This window comes from Stenella coeruleoalba, assembly GCF_951394435.1.
Source record: "Stenella coeruleoalba genome assembly, chromosome: 19".
Classification (NCBI taxonomy): domain Eukaryota; kingdom Metazoa; phylum Chordata; class Mammalia; order Artiodactyla; family Delphinidae; genus Stenella; species Stenella coeruleoalba.
The window spans coordinates 55,620,091-55,633,469 of record NC_137165.1 but is presented as its reverse complement, the minus strand read 5'-3'; the positions used below and the strand labels follow the sequence as shown (position 1 = coordinate 55,633,469).

Sequence of the window (13,379 nt, the reverse complement as noted above, 5' to 3'; positions counted from 1 at the left end):
TGCTTCCCTTTCTAGAACCCCTTAGTGGAGAAGCTGCTGTTTGGACCTCGGAGCCGGGTCAGCCCGTCTACGGAGCCATCTTCCAACTTCTCCCCATCACGTTTCGGGGGGATCCCAGTGCCTGGGAGCCCAGAGCTGGGTGTGCCCTCTCCTCAGGCCCCTGGCCCTGCTGCCACCCCAGGAACCTGATTCGGGGCGGTGGGGAGGGGTATAGGCCCACTCCTTCCTTGGCTTGTTTCCCAAATCCTCCATTGTTCTCCTTACCCCTCAAAATGGGGCATCACCTCCTCCCAGGCAGGGCAGCAGTGCCCACACTTGGCGCCTCCAGGGAGCCCTGCGCCACTAAGGGGCTCCAAGATGCACTAAATGTGCCCCAGCCGGGCCATCCTCTCTTCCAGAGGCAGGGGCCTGTCCCCGACCCCGGGGGATGGGCTGCTTTGCAGGGCCGGTGGGCACCCAGGGCACTAGTTGGAAAGGCTCCCCCTTAAACTCCTGCATCCGGAAGGTCTGAGTTGATGGGAAGATGCAGGCCGCCAGAAGGAGCTTTTTAAAGCTCTGTCTCCCAACAGCTCTAATTGCCCCTTGGTCCCATCTGACCTGCTCCTCGGCCAGCCTGGCTGTGCATCGTGTAAGCTTGTGTTCAGTTTGGATGGGGCCCCTCCTCGCTCGGAGCTCTGGCAAGCTGAGCCAGAGTCTGGAAGACATTAATGGGGGTTGGGATGGTCTTTGACTTGTAAATCGGGTGCTGGGAGATCCAGCCTCGGGACCGGAGACTTGGCCCGCCCCTCTGGGACCCTGGACTTAGGACGCGGGGGTCTTAGAGGGCTATGGGTTGAGAACGAGAGACACAGATCTGAAAATGAGCGTCCTGCTGGCTAGGAGGACCCAAAGGGATTTCCCTTGGAGAGGATCTCTGGACCCTTTTCCTTGCCAGTGCATGGGTGTGTGTGTGTGTGCATGTGCGTGTGCGTGAAGGTGTCTCTCCAGGGAGAGGGGCGTGTCTGCCACGGCGATGCCTCACCCCCGTTTAGCCCCTCAGCCCCACAGAAGCTGACTTTCCTTGTCTCTGTAATTCCCTTTTCCCTCTCCCTTTAAGAAGGGGGTCAGGTGGTACCTGAATTGGAAGAAAAGGAAAAGTCCAAGCTTCCTCCTTCCGGTTCCGAATTCTACCTTATGCCCAGTTATCCCAGTGATGCCGGGCCAGTGCCCCCATCTCTGTTCCCCAAGTTCATCTCTCTTAGTCTGTGCTCAGGAAAGTGAATTCAAGGAAAGGGATGGCTGGGTTAAGTGGCAGGGGGACCTCTCCCCAACCCCCAGGGGCCCTCTTCCTTGGGTTCACAACAGAGAAGTCTGTTAGGAGCAAAGGAGCTAGCTAGGCAAATTCTCATCCTTCAGCTGGGTTCGTTTTTCTAAATAAACCAAATGCTTGGTGGGGACATTGAACAGGGAGGGGGTAGTGGAGGGTGAGAAGCAGGGCTGCACAGGGTGGGGTGGGAGTGTGGGTGCAGGGGGGAGGGGAGCTTTGCCCCCAGGGATGCCCATCCCGGCGCAGCACTAGGCAGCAGCAGGCCCAGGGCTCCAGCACATGCCGGAAGGGAGCAGCCGGCTGGACGTCCAGAAGTTTCTTCACCACCGCCAGCCACGCCCGCCTTACAGCCCTCCAGGCTTTGCCTTCCCTCCCTCCCTCCCTCCCTCCCTCCCTCTCTCTCCAGGGGCCCAACCCACTCGTGTCCACCGCAGCCAGCCCCCCTACTCTGCTCAGCCCCCCGAAGGAGCAGCAAACCCCACAGTCTCGAAGCCACACACGTCCTCCCGTGGTTTTTCTCCATCCTTCTCAACACCGGCTTTGCTGGCCCTGGAATCTCTGGAAAAATAAACTCAGGAGGTGAAAAGTTGACTTGGTTTCTTGGTGTTTCTCTTTTCTGGCAGGCGGTGCGAGGAGGGGCGGAAGGGGAGTTTGGTGCTGTGTTTTCTTTCTTTTTCCTCTTCCGACAACGAGGATGACATCAAACAAATGATGAAAATCCTGCTATAGGAGCCCGGGAGCCAGGGGCGAGGCTGCTGGGGGGACGGTAGAGGGTGCTCTGCTGACTTGGGGGGTTCGGGGGGTTTTGGGGTGTTGGGGTCCGACTGGCCTTGGGCCGAAAGAGGCTGCCCTGCTGGGCGCTGCTGCCGTTGGACAGGGCGGTGGGGTCTGGCTCGCCCGGGTCGCTCTCCGTGTAGCTGTAGGCCTGGGCCCGCGAGATCCCCTTCTGCTGCCGCCTCCACGAGTTGTAATAGGTGGGGTCACTGATGTAGTGGTTGACAAAAGAGTGGGCCTTCTGGGGGCTCGGGTCGACCTCGTACTCGCTGTCGCTTCCCTGGGAGGGCAGAGAATCGGGGTGTCAGTGGGCCCCGGGGACAGGTCAGCAAGATCAGGGCTGACAGGCACGGAACACTCTGACCTGAATCTCTGCTCGGCCGCTTCCGAGCCCCGAACTGTGGGCGTCTCAGCCCCCTCTCTGCCAAGGGGGTATAACGCCCGCCTTCTTACGCACCTTCAGAGCTCGTGATGTGTATGAAGCCTCTACCTCAGGGCTGGCCCAGAGCCTGAGGACCCTCCATGGCAGAAGACCTGAGTGCTAACCTCTTACGAAACATCGAAGTGAAATTCACATAACATGAGGTTAACCACTGTCAAGCGTACGGTTCACTGGCATTCGGTACGTTCGCAGTGTTGTGCGACCATCACGTCTTTTCATTCCACAACATCTTCATCACCACCCCGGGGGCAAACCTTGTGCCCACGAAGCAGTCGCTCCTCTGTCCTTCCCCCCAGCCTCCCCCGACCCCCACCCCTGGCAGACACCAGTCCACTTTCCGTCTCCGTGGACTGATCCCGTCTGGATATCGCATCAAAACGGAATCACACCACAGGTGGCTTTTGTGTCTCGCTTCTTTCATTTAGTATAATGTTTGCTTTTCGACGTTGAATTCATCATGTCTTTTCACTTTCTGGATTTCTGATGCTTTGATATCTGGGGCCTTTGCTGACCCTGGGACGACTGCCCCCCCCAAGAACTAGCCAGTTCCCGGAGAGAGTGAGCAGCCTTTCATACCCAGAGTCCACGCCGATACCACCTCCTCTAATGGGCTCTTACACACCGACTCGGACCCATCATTCCCTGTCCCTAATCACCCCAGGGGCAGGTACCAGACAACCAGGGGCAGCCCCTACCCGCTAGGGCCCCCTGAATTTATTCAAACTAGCCTAAGCCTGCTTGCCCTGCCATGCCTTTCCTGTGGGAACCACGATAAAGGCTCCTGCCCGCGTCTTCCCGTTTTCCTCCGGCTCCTGACCAAACCGGGTGTCTCCCTGTGTGGTCCCACCTGGCCTGGTGTGTCCCCTCTTCTTGGGAACTGTGAATAACTATCTTTTCATTGGTGGTCATCTCCTGATCTGCTGGCCTCATCACACCCGAATAATAACAAACCTACATTTTAAAACAGAGGTTCACGCGTGATATACTGAGTTCTAATGCAGACCCAGCCTCTGACTTACTGTGACTGGGGCCAAAGCCGGGACCAGATCAGAAGACCTTTAGGGGCTCCTGGCACTGAACAAAGGGTGATGCTCACCCGTGTGTGGTCCAAAATAAAAGCAACACTCGGTTATAAAAGAAGCAAGAGAAAAAGATCAACGGAGTTCAGAATTTTCACACGATGACCACCCTGAGGCTTTCGGGGAGAAACAGAAAAAAAATTAAATTGTCCTCAACGCGGTGATATTCTGGTGTCCTTGGCACGTGCTCTATCTGCCTTTTGGGGAAACCAGCAAAGGAGTCGGTCTGCGTTGGAAAGTGGCAGTTCGGCTCCCAACTGCGGAGCTAAAAATACCACGCACCCCTTCCCCCATCCCAGAGATGTTTTGAGAACTAGTAAGACAACAGATGGGAAGGCCCTGAGAACTCTCTGGAAGACATGCACTGATTTTAGTGAAGAGTACACTCTCAATGAATATGGTTCAGAAGACCGCGCTCGGGTTGCCTCGTCTCTGCCCAGAGAATACAAGCTTGGAGGCAGTAGGTTAATTTTATCAAGTAAAATATACGTTGAAAAAACCCCCTGCAGCCCAGTGAGCCCAATACAAACGAGTCTGGGACGATCACCTGTGTTTTGCTTCACAGGTAAAGAGAATGGGGAGTTGACCTTGCCCAGAAGGTCTGAGCTGTGGGAAAGGTAATGTGCGCTTGTTTTCAGGAACTCAAAGTTCTTTATGGCATGTAAACCTTCAAGAGAAATAGGTACAATGCAAAGAACTAAAATGATACTAACTCTGGAAACGCTGACTTGCATTCTCGTATTTAAATTTCACACCTCTGTGCCGTAGCTACTACCCTACTCGAGCGCTGATGAGAGGGTGAGGGTTTTGCCCAAGGAAATGATGAGTTGGACTTGAACGCAGATCTGCCTGATTTTCCAAAGCCCACGCATGCTCTGAACTCCCATACTCCTGCCTGGAGGTCACGAGACAGGAAGGAGAGCCCCTCTACCCTCCCGGGGGGATTAACTGCTCCCTGGTTGATCCGCTAATTTATGTCCCCTGGCCCCTCCCCTCCTCCCCCCACCCCCACCCTTCCACAGTCCCCACTGCCCCCAGCAGACACCCCCAGGACACGATCGTCTTGGCAGGCAGAGCCAGTTGCCCAAGACAATGGAAAGTCCCTCACCCTTCTTCCCGTGACGCAGAGTGGCACAATACAAGCCCTTTCTTTGCCTACGGCCCAGCTGCCGGCCCAGGAGGGAACAAAGGGGCTGTGCAGACTGGAGGGCTCCATATGCCAGGAGCCCAGGGGAGGGGCGGAGGGGTGGGCACCTGATGCCTGGGGCTGTGGTGAGGCTGGCCCAGGGGCAGGAAAAGTCTGAGCGAGCTGTGGAGGACGAGGCTGGGGTCCCTCCGGTCCAGGAGCAGTGAGGGTCTGAGAGTATGGGGGGCGAGAGGGGTGCCCCACAGTTTTCCCTACAGGTTAGGTCTCTCTGGGAGGGCACCTACCAACTGGCCGGAATCATTGCTAGCGGTTCTAGAACTTTGGCCAGCCCCAGGCCCCAGTCTTGAGGAGAAACCCCCAAATCACCGTGGGCCCAGAGTGAATGAGTCTCCGGGGTGAGAGGGGGCGGGGGCACAGTGAAGTCCTGACTCTTCCCAGGTAGGTAAGCTTGGACCCATCACTTAACCTCTCTCAGCCTCAGTATCCTTGTCTGTAAAATGGGTAGATCCCGCAGTTCACAGGATGAAGTGAGCTAATGGATGAGAGAATAGTGGAAAGGTATTATTAGGGAGAGAGTGAGGGGGTGTCTGGGAGAGATGGGGCCTCGAAGCCCCCAGAGAAGGGATCAGAAGGGGCCACGGGATGGGGGAGGCTGACTCAGTGCTCAGCTGGGAAAAGAAAAGAATGTATGGTTCCTGCTTCCCCGCAAAACCCCAACCCTCAAGGATGACTAGTAGGTAGGGAATGGGCCTCCTTGGCCCTCCCGGGGGCCCAGACCAAAGCCCATTCACCCAAATCGTCTCCTACCCTCTGTCGGGCACCTACTGTGCACCAGACGCTCTGTGGGGCAGCAGTCCCGATGGGGATGGGAAAGCCAGAGGAGGAGCTGGGAGGCTGCGCTGGGGGAGGGGTGTGGGCTACAGTCTGGTCTGCCCCTCCCCCAGCTCTCCAGTGCCAAAGGATGGGGTCTCTGCACCGTCCTCCTCTCCGCCTCCACCTCCCAGAACATCTGTTTCTTTTCTGGATGGGGGTGGGGTGAGAAGAGAAGAAAGAAAGCGAGAGGGGACCAGGGGCTCCCATTCCGGCTTTCAACTCTCGCCCGGCCCTCGGTAATTGAATGCAGCTTCCCAGTCACCGGCCCAGCACAAAGAGGGCCTTTCACGGGCAGTCCCTCCAGGCTGCCAGCAATCAGGTGACTGCTTCAGCTCCCCGGCCTCTTAACAGCAGCTCAAAGCCACTCCATCAGCAATCACCAAGGTCTGGGGAGGAGGGAGTGCAGACAGCAGGCCTGGCGATGGGAGCGAGCCGCATGGGGACCAGCGGGAGGGAGGACCCCGGAGCAAGGACGGAGACAAAAGAGAGGGAGCCATGGGAAGCCTTTAGCTTTTCTGTTCCTTTCTAGAAGGAGGGACTGTTGTATCAGACTCAGCAGGCGACAGGGCGGGCGGGTGCCGTCCTGGGCTTGGGGACCGGTGTTGAGAGCCCAGGGCGGGCAGGGTGCCCTTATCTTGTTGAATCTCAAGAATTCCGGCAGGAACGCGTTGCCCCAGATGACAGGTCACCCTGTGCAGCTCCTTGGGAGACTGGGAGCTGGAGCCCCTCCCCCGCCCGTGGTCCAGGGGCTCCCTGCGCGGAGTCTAGGCTGAAGCCTAGATGGGAGTCTGTCACCTTGGATGCTCTCACGAGGCCCCTCCTGCAGGGGCTGCTGCCTCCCGGGGGTTAGAGGTGGGGTGGGGGTGGGAGATGCCTCCTTGAGGCACATTTTTCTCCGGGGCTCTGGGCTCCTTACCCCTGCCGGGTGTCACGCAGAGCCCAACCTGTGTGTGGCCACTAACACCACCAGGCCTCCCAGAGGGCTCATGGGTTAAGTGGTACCATTCTCGAACAATCCTTAGAGCCATTCCTGGCTCCTAGTAAGGCCTTCGAAAATGTTCACTCTTCTGAAGGGGTGCTCAATAACCAGTGTATACAATCTAATACGGCCTATAGACTTCCTTTTTCTCATAGGTTCAGTTTCATTATAATGAGCTTAAAGGGGCTGCCCAGACATCACAAAGAACCGAGTATCGATTAGAAGAGACTTGCCACGGGCTTGGAGTTCCTTTCCCACTGAGATTTACTTGTGCGCTGTGATTTTTCTACCCAGTGTGGGCTCTGACTTTGAAATGAAGTAGGACAGTGGCCATACTTTCTTTTTAGAAGTTCCCTCAGACCAGCCTCAGCCTTTGTGGGTCCCCCTGCCTGGACCCCCTTCTCCTGTACCCCTTGAGACGCAGCCGCCAGCCCACCCCACGCCGCCTGAAGGGAGCCAGCCCCGTCCTCCTCTGCCTCCACCCACAGCCCTGTTATGGCCTTTCCCATGTTGTATCATGTGTGTTTGTTTATAAGAAACCTCGACTTTGTGTTTATTACCATATCACAGGAAAATGGCTGGGCAAATTTCCTCCAGTTTTGGAGACTGACTTTTGGGTGGTCTGACTTAGAATACCAGCCAGGCGGCACAGGCAAAATTTACTCTCCGGGGACCCGGGGTGGGGTGGGGGTTGGGGACTTCGCAAAGACAGCTGGCCTGAGGGGCTGGCTGTGTGGCTGCAGCCCTTAGGGATGTGCCCTTGCAGAAGCCGACACGGGCAGGGCTAACGGTGCGTCCACCGTGAGCCCCGAGCTGAAAGTCGTGACGGTGGATGCCGCACGTTCCAGACACTGATGTGCGGTCCAGCTGCTTCTCGGGGAGGTGCGGGGCGCGCGATCAGCCCCAGGAGCATCAGAGCGAGGCCAGCTGCTCTGTCCCCAGTATGTCCCCTCCAGCCCACAGGGAGCCCCTGGGAGGCAGGACTGCGTCTCCATCACCTCCTGGCCCTCACGGTGAGTGCTGAGAAGTCACGGTCTGCTTGCCCCCTGCACCGGCTGCAGCGGCCCTCACAGCCCCGGGCAAATGCTGACACCCAGGCCTCCTGAGCTGCTTAGGCGGGAACTTCGATCTGACCCAGAGGCACAGAGGAGTGGCCCTGGCTGAACCAAGCATGACCCCACCTGCAGCTGCAGAATCACCAAGCATGCTTTTGGGGTCCCCCCGGTGACACTTAGGGGCTCAGGGAGGGGGCTCTTTACCAACAGGTAATGGAAGCAATTCAACTTTTTGTTTTGTTTTTTTGGGTCACACCACACGGCTTGTGGGATCTTAGTTCCCTGACCAGGGACTGAACCAGGGCCCCAGCAGTGAAAGGGCTGAGTCCTAACCACTGGACCGCCAGGGAATTGTCACCATTTAATGACGCACAACGTACCAGTGCCCTGGGGCTGGGGGCACACGGGTGACTGATGGCTGAACCTCTCAGGGTCCTCCCGGGCCCTTTCACTTTCATGTCAGAGGACGCTAATGCTCTGACAGTAGCCTCCTGGATCCTGTACGACCTGCCGTGACCCTAAAGCCAACTGCCTGGTTTTCAAGAACAATTCTAGAACAAATAACCGACGTGATCCTGGTTGCCTTTTCTAGGGCCCCTGTGCTGAACCTGGCACTGCACAGGCCCGACGGCATCTCACCTAACGTACTCCCGTAACCGCCCCTTGGATAGACGGTCCTACTGTGCTGTGTGGGTGAGGACTTGAAGGACCTCCCCCACCCCCACCCCAGGGTCCGTAAAGGGTGGGCTGGGATTCAAGTCCAGGGTCACACAGCAACCACAACTAAGTGCTGCAGATTTTCAAACGATTGTCCCCCTTCAGAGCAGCCTCAGAAGCGGCTGGAGAATCACTGCGGTGACCCATTGTCCCAAGCTGCAGGGTGTCTTTCTTGGGGAAAATTTTAGTGCCTGTAGCACGTTCCTCTGAGTGTCTGTCTTTATCGTTTTTCTTTTTTTTTTTTTTTGCGGTACGTGGGCCTCTCACTGTTGTGGCCTCTCCCGTTGCGGAGCACAGGCTCCGGACGTGCAGGCCCAGCCGCTCCGCGGCATGTGGGATCTTCCCGGACCGGGGCACGACCCGTGTCCCCTGCATCGGCAGGCGGACTCTCAACCACTGCGCCACCAGGGAAGCCCTGTCTTTATCTTTTAAAGACAGGCTGGAGCTCATTTATTTTTTAGAAAATCCAGTTGCTTATCCTCAAGACTGTTTCATCAGCTAGTTCTGAAGGTCTTTCCAGAAAGGTCTGCCACGAGGGCAACGTCACCGGCTTCAGGACAGGGGTAGGACCGAGGGGCTGATCTGGGTTCTGACATCCTAAGGCCTGTGTGTAGCATCTGGCTCTACAATCTGGAAGCCTGGGTTTGCACTTTTGGACCTGAGCCGACTCACTTAAGCTCTCCCAGCCTCAGCTTCCCCATCTGTACAAAAAAGATGACACCAAGGTCTGCCTTGGAGTGTCGGTGTGAAGATACACCGTGGCGAGGCACTTGGGATGCTGAGCGTGACCCAGCGGGCGGGGTGAGGGGTGGCTGGCTTCTGTCATCAGCGTTAACTTTGAAGAGCCTCTATGAATGTCTGAGATCTGATGCTGGTTATTCCACGAATCTTTGTTTCTGTAACCCGCTAACCATATACGGTTTTGAGTCTGTTCAACCTGACTACCTTCCCCAGTGACCCTCTCATGCTCTCAACAGATACGCCCAGGGAGCCCACATGCCAGTGCCGTGCAGGACTCTGGGGACACAGCAGTGATCAGAACTGTCACGAGTCCCTGCTCTTATGCAGCTTAGCTTTCAGAGTACATGGACCCAACTCAACTCAGCCCAGCCCCAAATCAGATCCAGAACCATCCCAAACGCTGCAGGTGGAACTCCAGGCCTGGGCTATGGTCTCGGTTTGGGCATTCTGGAACCAGGAAGCCTCCCTTCTCTAGGGTATGCGCTCCCCGAAGGGGTGGTTCGTTCCAGGATGCTATGGAAACAGTGTTCAAGCGATGGGCTTGTTCTGAACAAAGAAGACCAATAGCTACATGGAGGATTCCGGGTACTCTGCCGCCCTGGGGAAACTGCTGAAGCAGGGTGCTCCTGGGATGGGAATGCTTCTCCCAGCAACCTCTTCAAGGCTGGGGGACCCTGGCATGGTCTCAGGGACCAGCTCTGTATCCCATGTGAAGGTCCTCCAGACTCTTGCAGGGATGGCCACAGAAAGCTCCGGAGACATCGGGCGGTATCGTCTGCACTCAGGTGGCTTACTCTCTGAAAGGTCGGGGCTCAGCTGACGAGGGTGGATAATAATGCCCTCTGCAGAAGGGCAAGGGGGGCTGAGCAGAGCAACCCTTCCACCAGGCACCACGCCGCTTTCTCCACAGACAGGGGTGGGCCTCGAGCAGCCCTTTGTTACCACCCCACGGGCACAGGGGATCCCTTTATCGTTTTGAAGTTTACCTTGGGTACCTACAAGCCAAATGCCCATCACCGTCTTTGGGGAGAAGCCCCCAGTTCGGACGCGGTTGCAAAGAGTTAAACACGCATAACAGGATGCCGTAACCTGAATCATGTGAGTCCCCGTGTAACCAGGCTAAGCTGGGGTCTCGGTCCCTGCCAGCTCTGAGCTGGGGTGTCAGCTCCAGCCTCCCCGGCTCTGCCAAGCCCAGCAGTAACCCCGGCTGAACAAAACAGCAGTGAGCAAGAGGCCCCCGGTTCACGGGGCCGCGACTGGATCCCAGGCTTTGCCGGCACATCCCGCCCGGCCAGCAGCCCCGCTCCCTGCCGGCACCTCTCCCTTCTCATCCTCTCCCAGGACCGGGCAGAAAGGTCCAGGGCGTGGGACACAGTAGCCTTTTGCTGCCCCTTCCTCGGCAACCGCCAGGCTTGGCCAAGGCCGAGAGGGCTGGGGTGAGAGGCTGTCACATCACTTTGCTGGAATGCACTCAATCCGCTGTCCCTAAAGTCTGGGGCAGTGTCCCCGCGTGGCCACCTAACGGCAGCCCCTCCAAAGCTCTGGATCTCCCGAAGGCACCATCCCCTTTTCAATATTAAGAGCTGGCATTTATGGAATGTAATCTCAGCAACTCCTCCCCACAACCCCATGAGCCCATTCTACAGACAGAGAAACTGAGGGTCCAAGACGTTACTTAGCACACCCATGACGCCCATGGCTCCTAGGCAGCAGAGCCAGGATCCAGCTCAGGTCTGAACCTCCAAAGCTTAACGCTTTAACGGTCTACACTGCTTTCCATCCTTGGGGGGTCCAGAGCACACAGTCCCCCATTTCTGGGGCTCATTCTGACCCCGAATAGCTAAGTTCAGTGGTTCTCCGGGCTCTGGCAAAGCAGGGCTGCTGTGCCAACCTCGCTCTCCTCGTCTTCATGCTCCTTTGCAGCCCAGAGCTACTGAGGGACGGAGCACGTGGGGTGACCCCTGCAAATCCAGAGGGCCATGCTCTTGGGGGTTCCAGGGACCCCACTAGCCCAGGGTGCAAACTCCGAGCAGAGCTTGGGAGGTGGCAGCTGGCCTACACACACCTTCCGGATAGTTTTCTGGGACCCCTTGGTTTTTCCTGCCCGTAAAGGAAAGGAGGGAAGGAAGTGATGGGCAGGTTCACACTCCGGGGTAGGCTGCTTCACCTCCCTCTCCGGGGCACCTGGCCCTCCTCACCTGAGAGTCAGAGATTTCCGAGGGCTTCTCGGTCAGGCTGCTGCTCTCGGCTGGGATGAGGTCGTTGTACTTGGTGACGTCCTCGTCGGAGTAGTGGAGGCTGCCCGGGCTGGGCCGAGGAGGAGATCTAGAGAGCGGGAGCGGGGGGTCAGAGCTGCAACCCGGCCTCCCTCACAGCAGCCTCGTCCAGCCCGGAAGGCACAGGGGAGGCTGGAGGCCCTCAGACCCCTCCGTCCTGTGTTCCTCCTTCCTGGGTCTGCTCGTCCGGCAGGCCTGGGCCTTGGGCTGGAGGCCCTGCCTGGCTGGGGACGCCCCAGGTCTTGAAGGCCTAGGACAAGCCTCCCGAACCAGCTCAGGGAAATGGGGGGCTCGGGGAAGGAGAACCTTGACTCTAAGGCCCCAGCACTGGGAGCGCTTGGCAGTGAATGTTGCAAGCAATTCTGGGCGCCACTGAGGCCTCCTGAATCGGAATCTCAGGTGAGGTCTGGACACCTGCCCTGCAGACAAACTCCCCGTGTGACTCCTAAACTCACAAAGTGAGCTTCTGAGAGTTAACACAGAGGATTAGGGAATAAAGGAGACTCACGGCCTCCCTCCCTCCACATCTGCTCAGAGACCAGAGATAGGCTAAGTCACACCCTACCTTGAAAAATCAGCCCTAGAGAAAGGTGTGCGTTTCCCAGGGGCTTGGCTCTGAGTCATCTGAACAAACAGCCAGGACAGGGCGCCTCGGGCACTCTGCCTGTCGTGGGGTGCATGAGAGGGTGGCGGACAGGATGGGGGCAGGGGAGGCCGGCTGGCAGGCTCCCGGGGCCCTGGGCAGGTGGCTGGGGTCCCCCATGACTCTGCCCTATTTGTGTCTTCTCAGGGTGGGGTACAAGGGGGCCCTGCCCAGGGCCTGATGCCCCCACGATCTGCCTACCCTGCTCCAGCAAGCGTTTATGGCCCTGAGGCCCTGAACCCCAGCTGTCCCGCCCGGGCTGGAGGCGGTTTGCTACCGAAATGCCACTCCGAGAACAATCTGGTGGCCTGGGACTGTGTCACAAGCAACGCCCCCTGCTACCTCCAACCTCTTGTACTGTATCTGCATGCATTTTATTCCAATCAACAAAGCTGCGTCCTTAAACTACTTAAGAGTCAGATGGCAGAACGGGCAGCAGCTTCACGCAGACAAGACTGGCAAAGCAGGACAGTGGCAGGAGGGAGAAAATGGGGCGCCAGGCTAAGACAGTCTTGGCGACATGCAGGCTGAGTGGGCGCCGATGTGTCACTGTGATTGGGTCGGGCCCCCGGCGCCTGGGGCTGGTTTGGGGGCCACGGACTTCCGTGTATACACAGCGGGGTAGGGGCCGCAGTGTGTGGACACCGGGGGTGTGAGAGGCAGGCGAGGCCAGGCCGTGGGTGAAACGTCCTCTTTTTCCACGTGGCAGGGCCCCAGAGCCTGGCTGGCCACTGCGGCCTCAAACGGCTCTTTCTTTGGAAAGCTGGCTTTGGCAGCGGATAAGAGGGGGGCGCTGGCCGGCCTGCACACCCCTCCCGCTGTCCTCCCGCTGAAGACACACGTCGCTCTTCCTTCCAGGACCAGACAGAGGGAAGCTTTGTGAGCGGTGCCTGGGAGAAGCAAATCCCCCACTCCTGCGGGCACCTCCAAGGAGCCGGGAATGTGAACAGGGCTGAGGCTGGGGAGAGGAGCCCCTGGGCCGCAGCCCCAATGCTCCCGCGCTCCTGGGAGCCTGACACTGCCGGGTCAATCAGGTGAGGCTCCCACGAGCCAAAGCAGCTGCCCCTGCCCTTGGACACAGGCAGCCCGGCCCGCCGCAGCGAGTGGGGCTAGGAGGGGCCTGGGGCTGGAGAGGTGTCAGGAGGAGACAGGAGTTGGACAGCCTAGACCTTCCCTGGTTGGCTGCTCTCAAGATGCTGCCCCTTGAGGATGACGCTGAGCCTGTGGACTTGGGGGGCCGGTGGGAGAAAACTGTCTACAACTACAGCAGGTATGAGTAGGTACCCGGGGGAGAGGGCGTCCACACTGCGATGGCCCTCTCTTTCCGGAAGGAGGACAAGTTAAGGT

At 58.0% G+C, this 13,379-nt stretch overlaps 1 protein-coding gene across 1 annotated transcript in view; it reads right to left on the bottom strand.

Annotated features, from left to right (window-relative positions):
* Positions 1–1,717: 1,717 nt before the first annotated feature.
* The window catches only part of SDK2 (sidekick cell adhesion molecule 2), a 263,746-nt gene continuing 252,084 nt past the window's right edge, over positions 1,718–13,379 (bottom strand). The window contains exons 44-45 of the mRNA XM_079904193.1: positions 11,312–11,438; positions 1,718–2,360 (exon numbers count right to left, since the gene is read on the bottom strand). Of these exons, the coding sequence (XP_079760319.1) occupies positions 2,007–2,360; positions 11,312–11,438 (481 nt within the window). The 3' untranslated portion in view covers positions 1,718–2,006. The remainder of the gene's footprint in view (positions 2,361–11,311; positions 11,439–13,379) is intronic.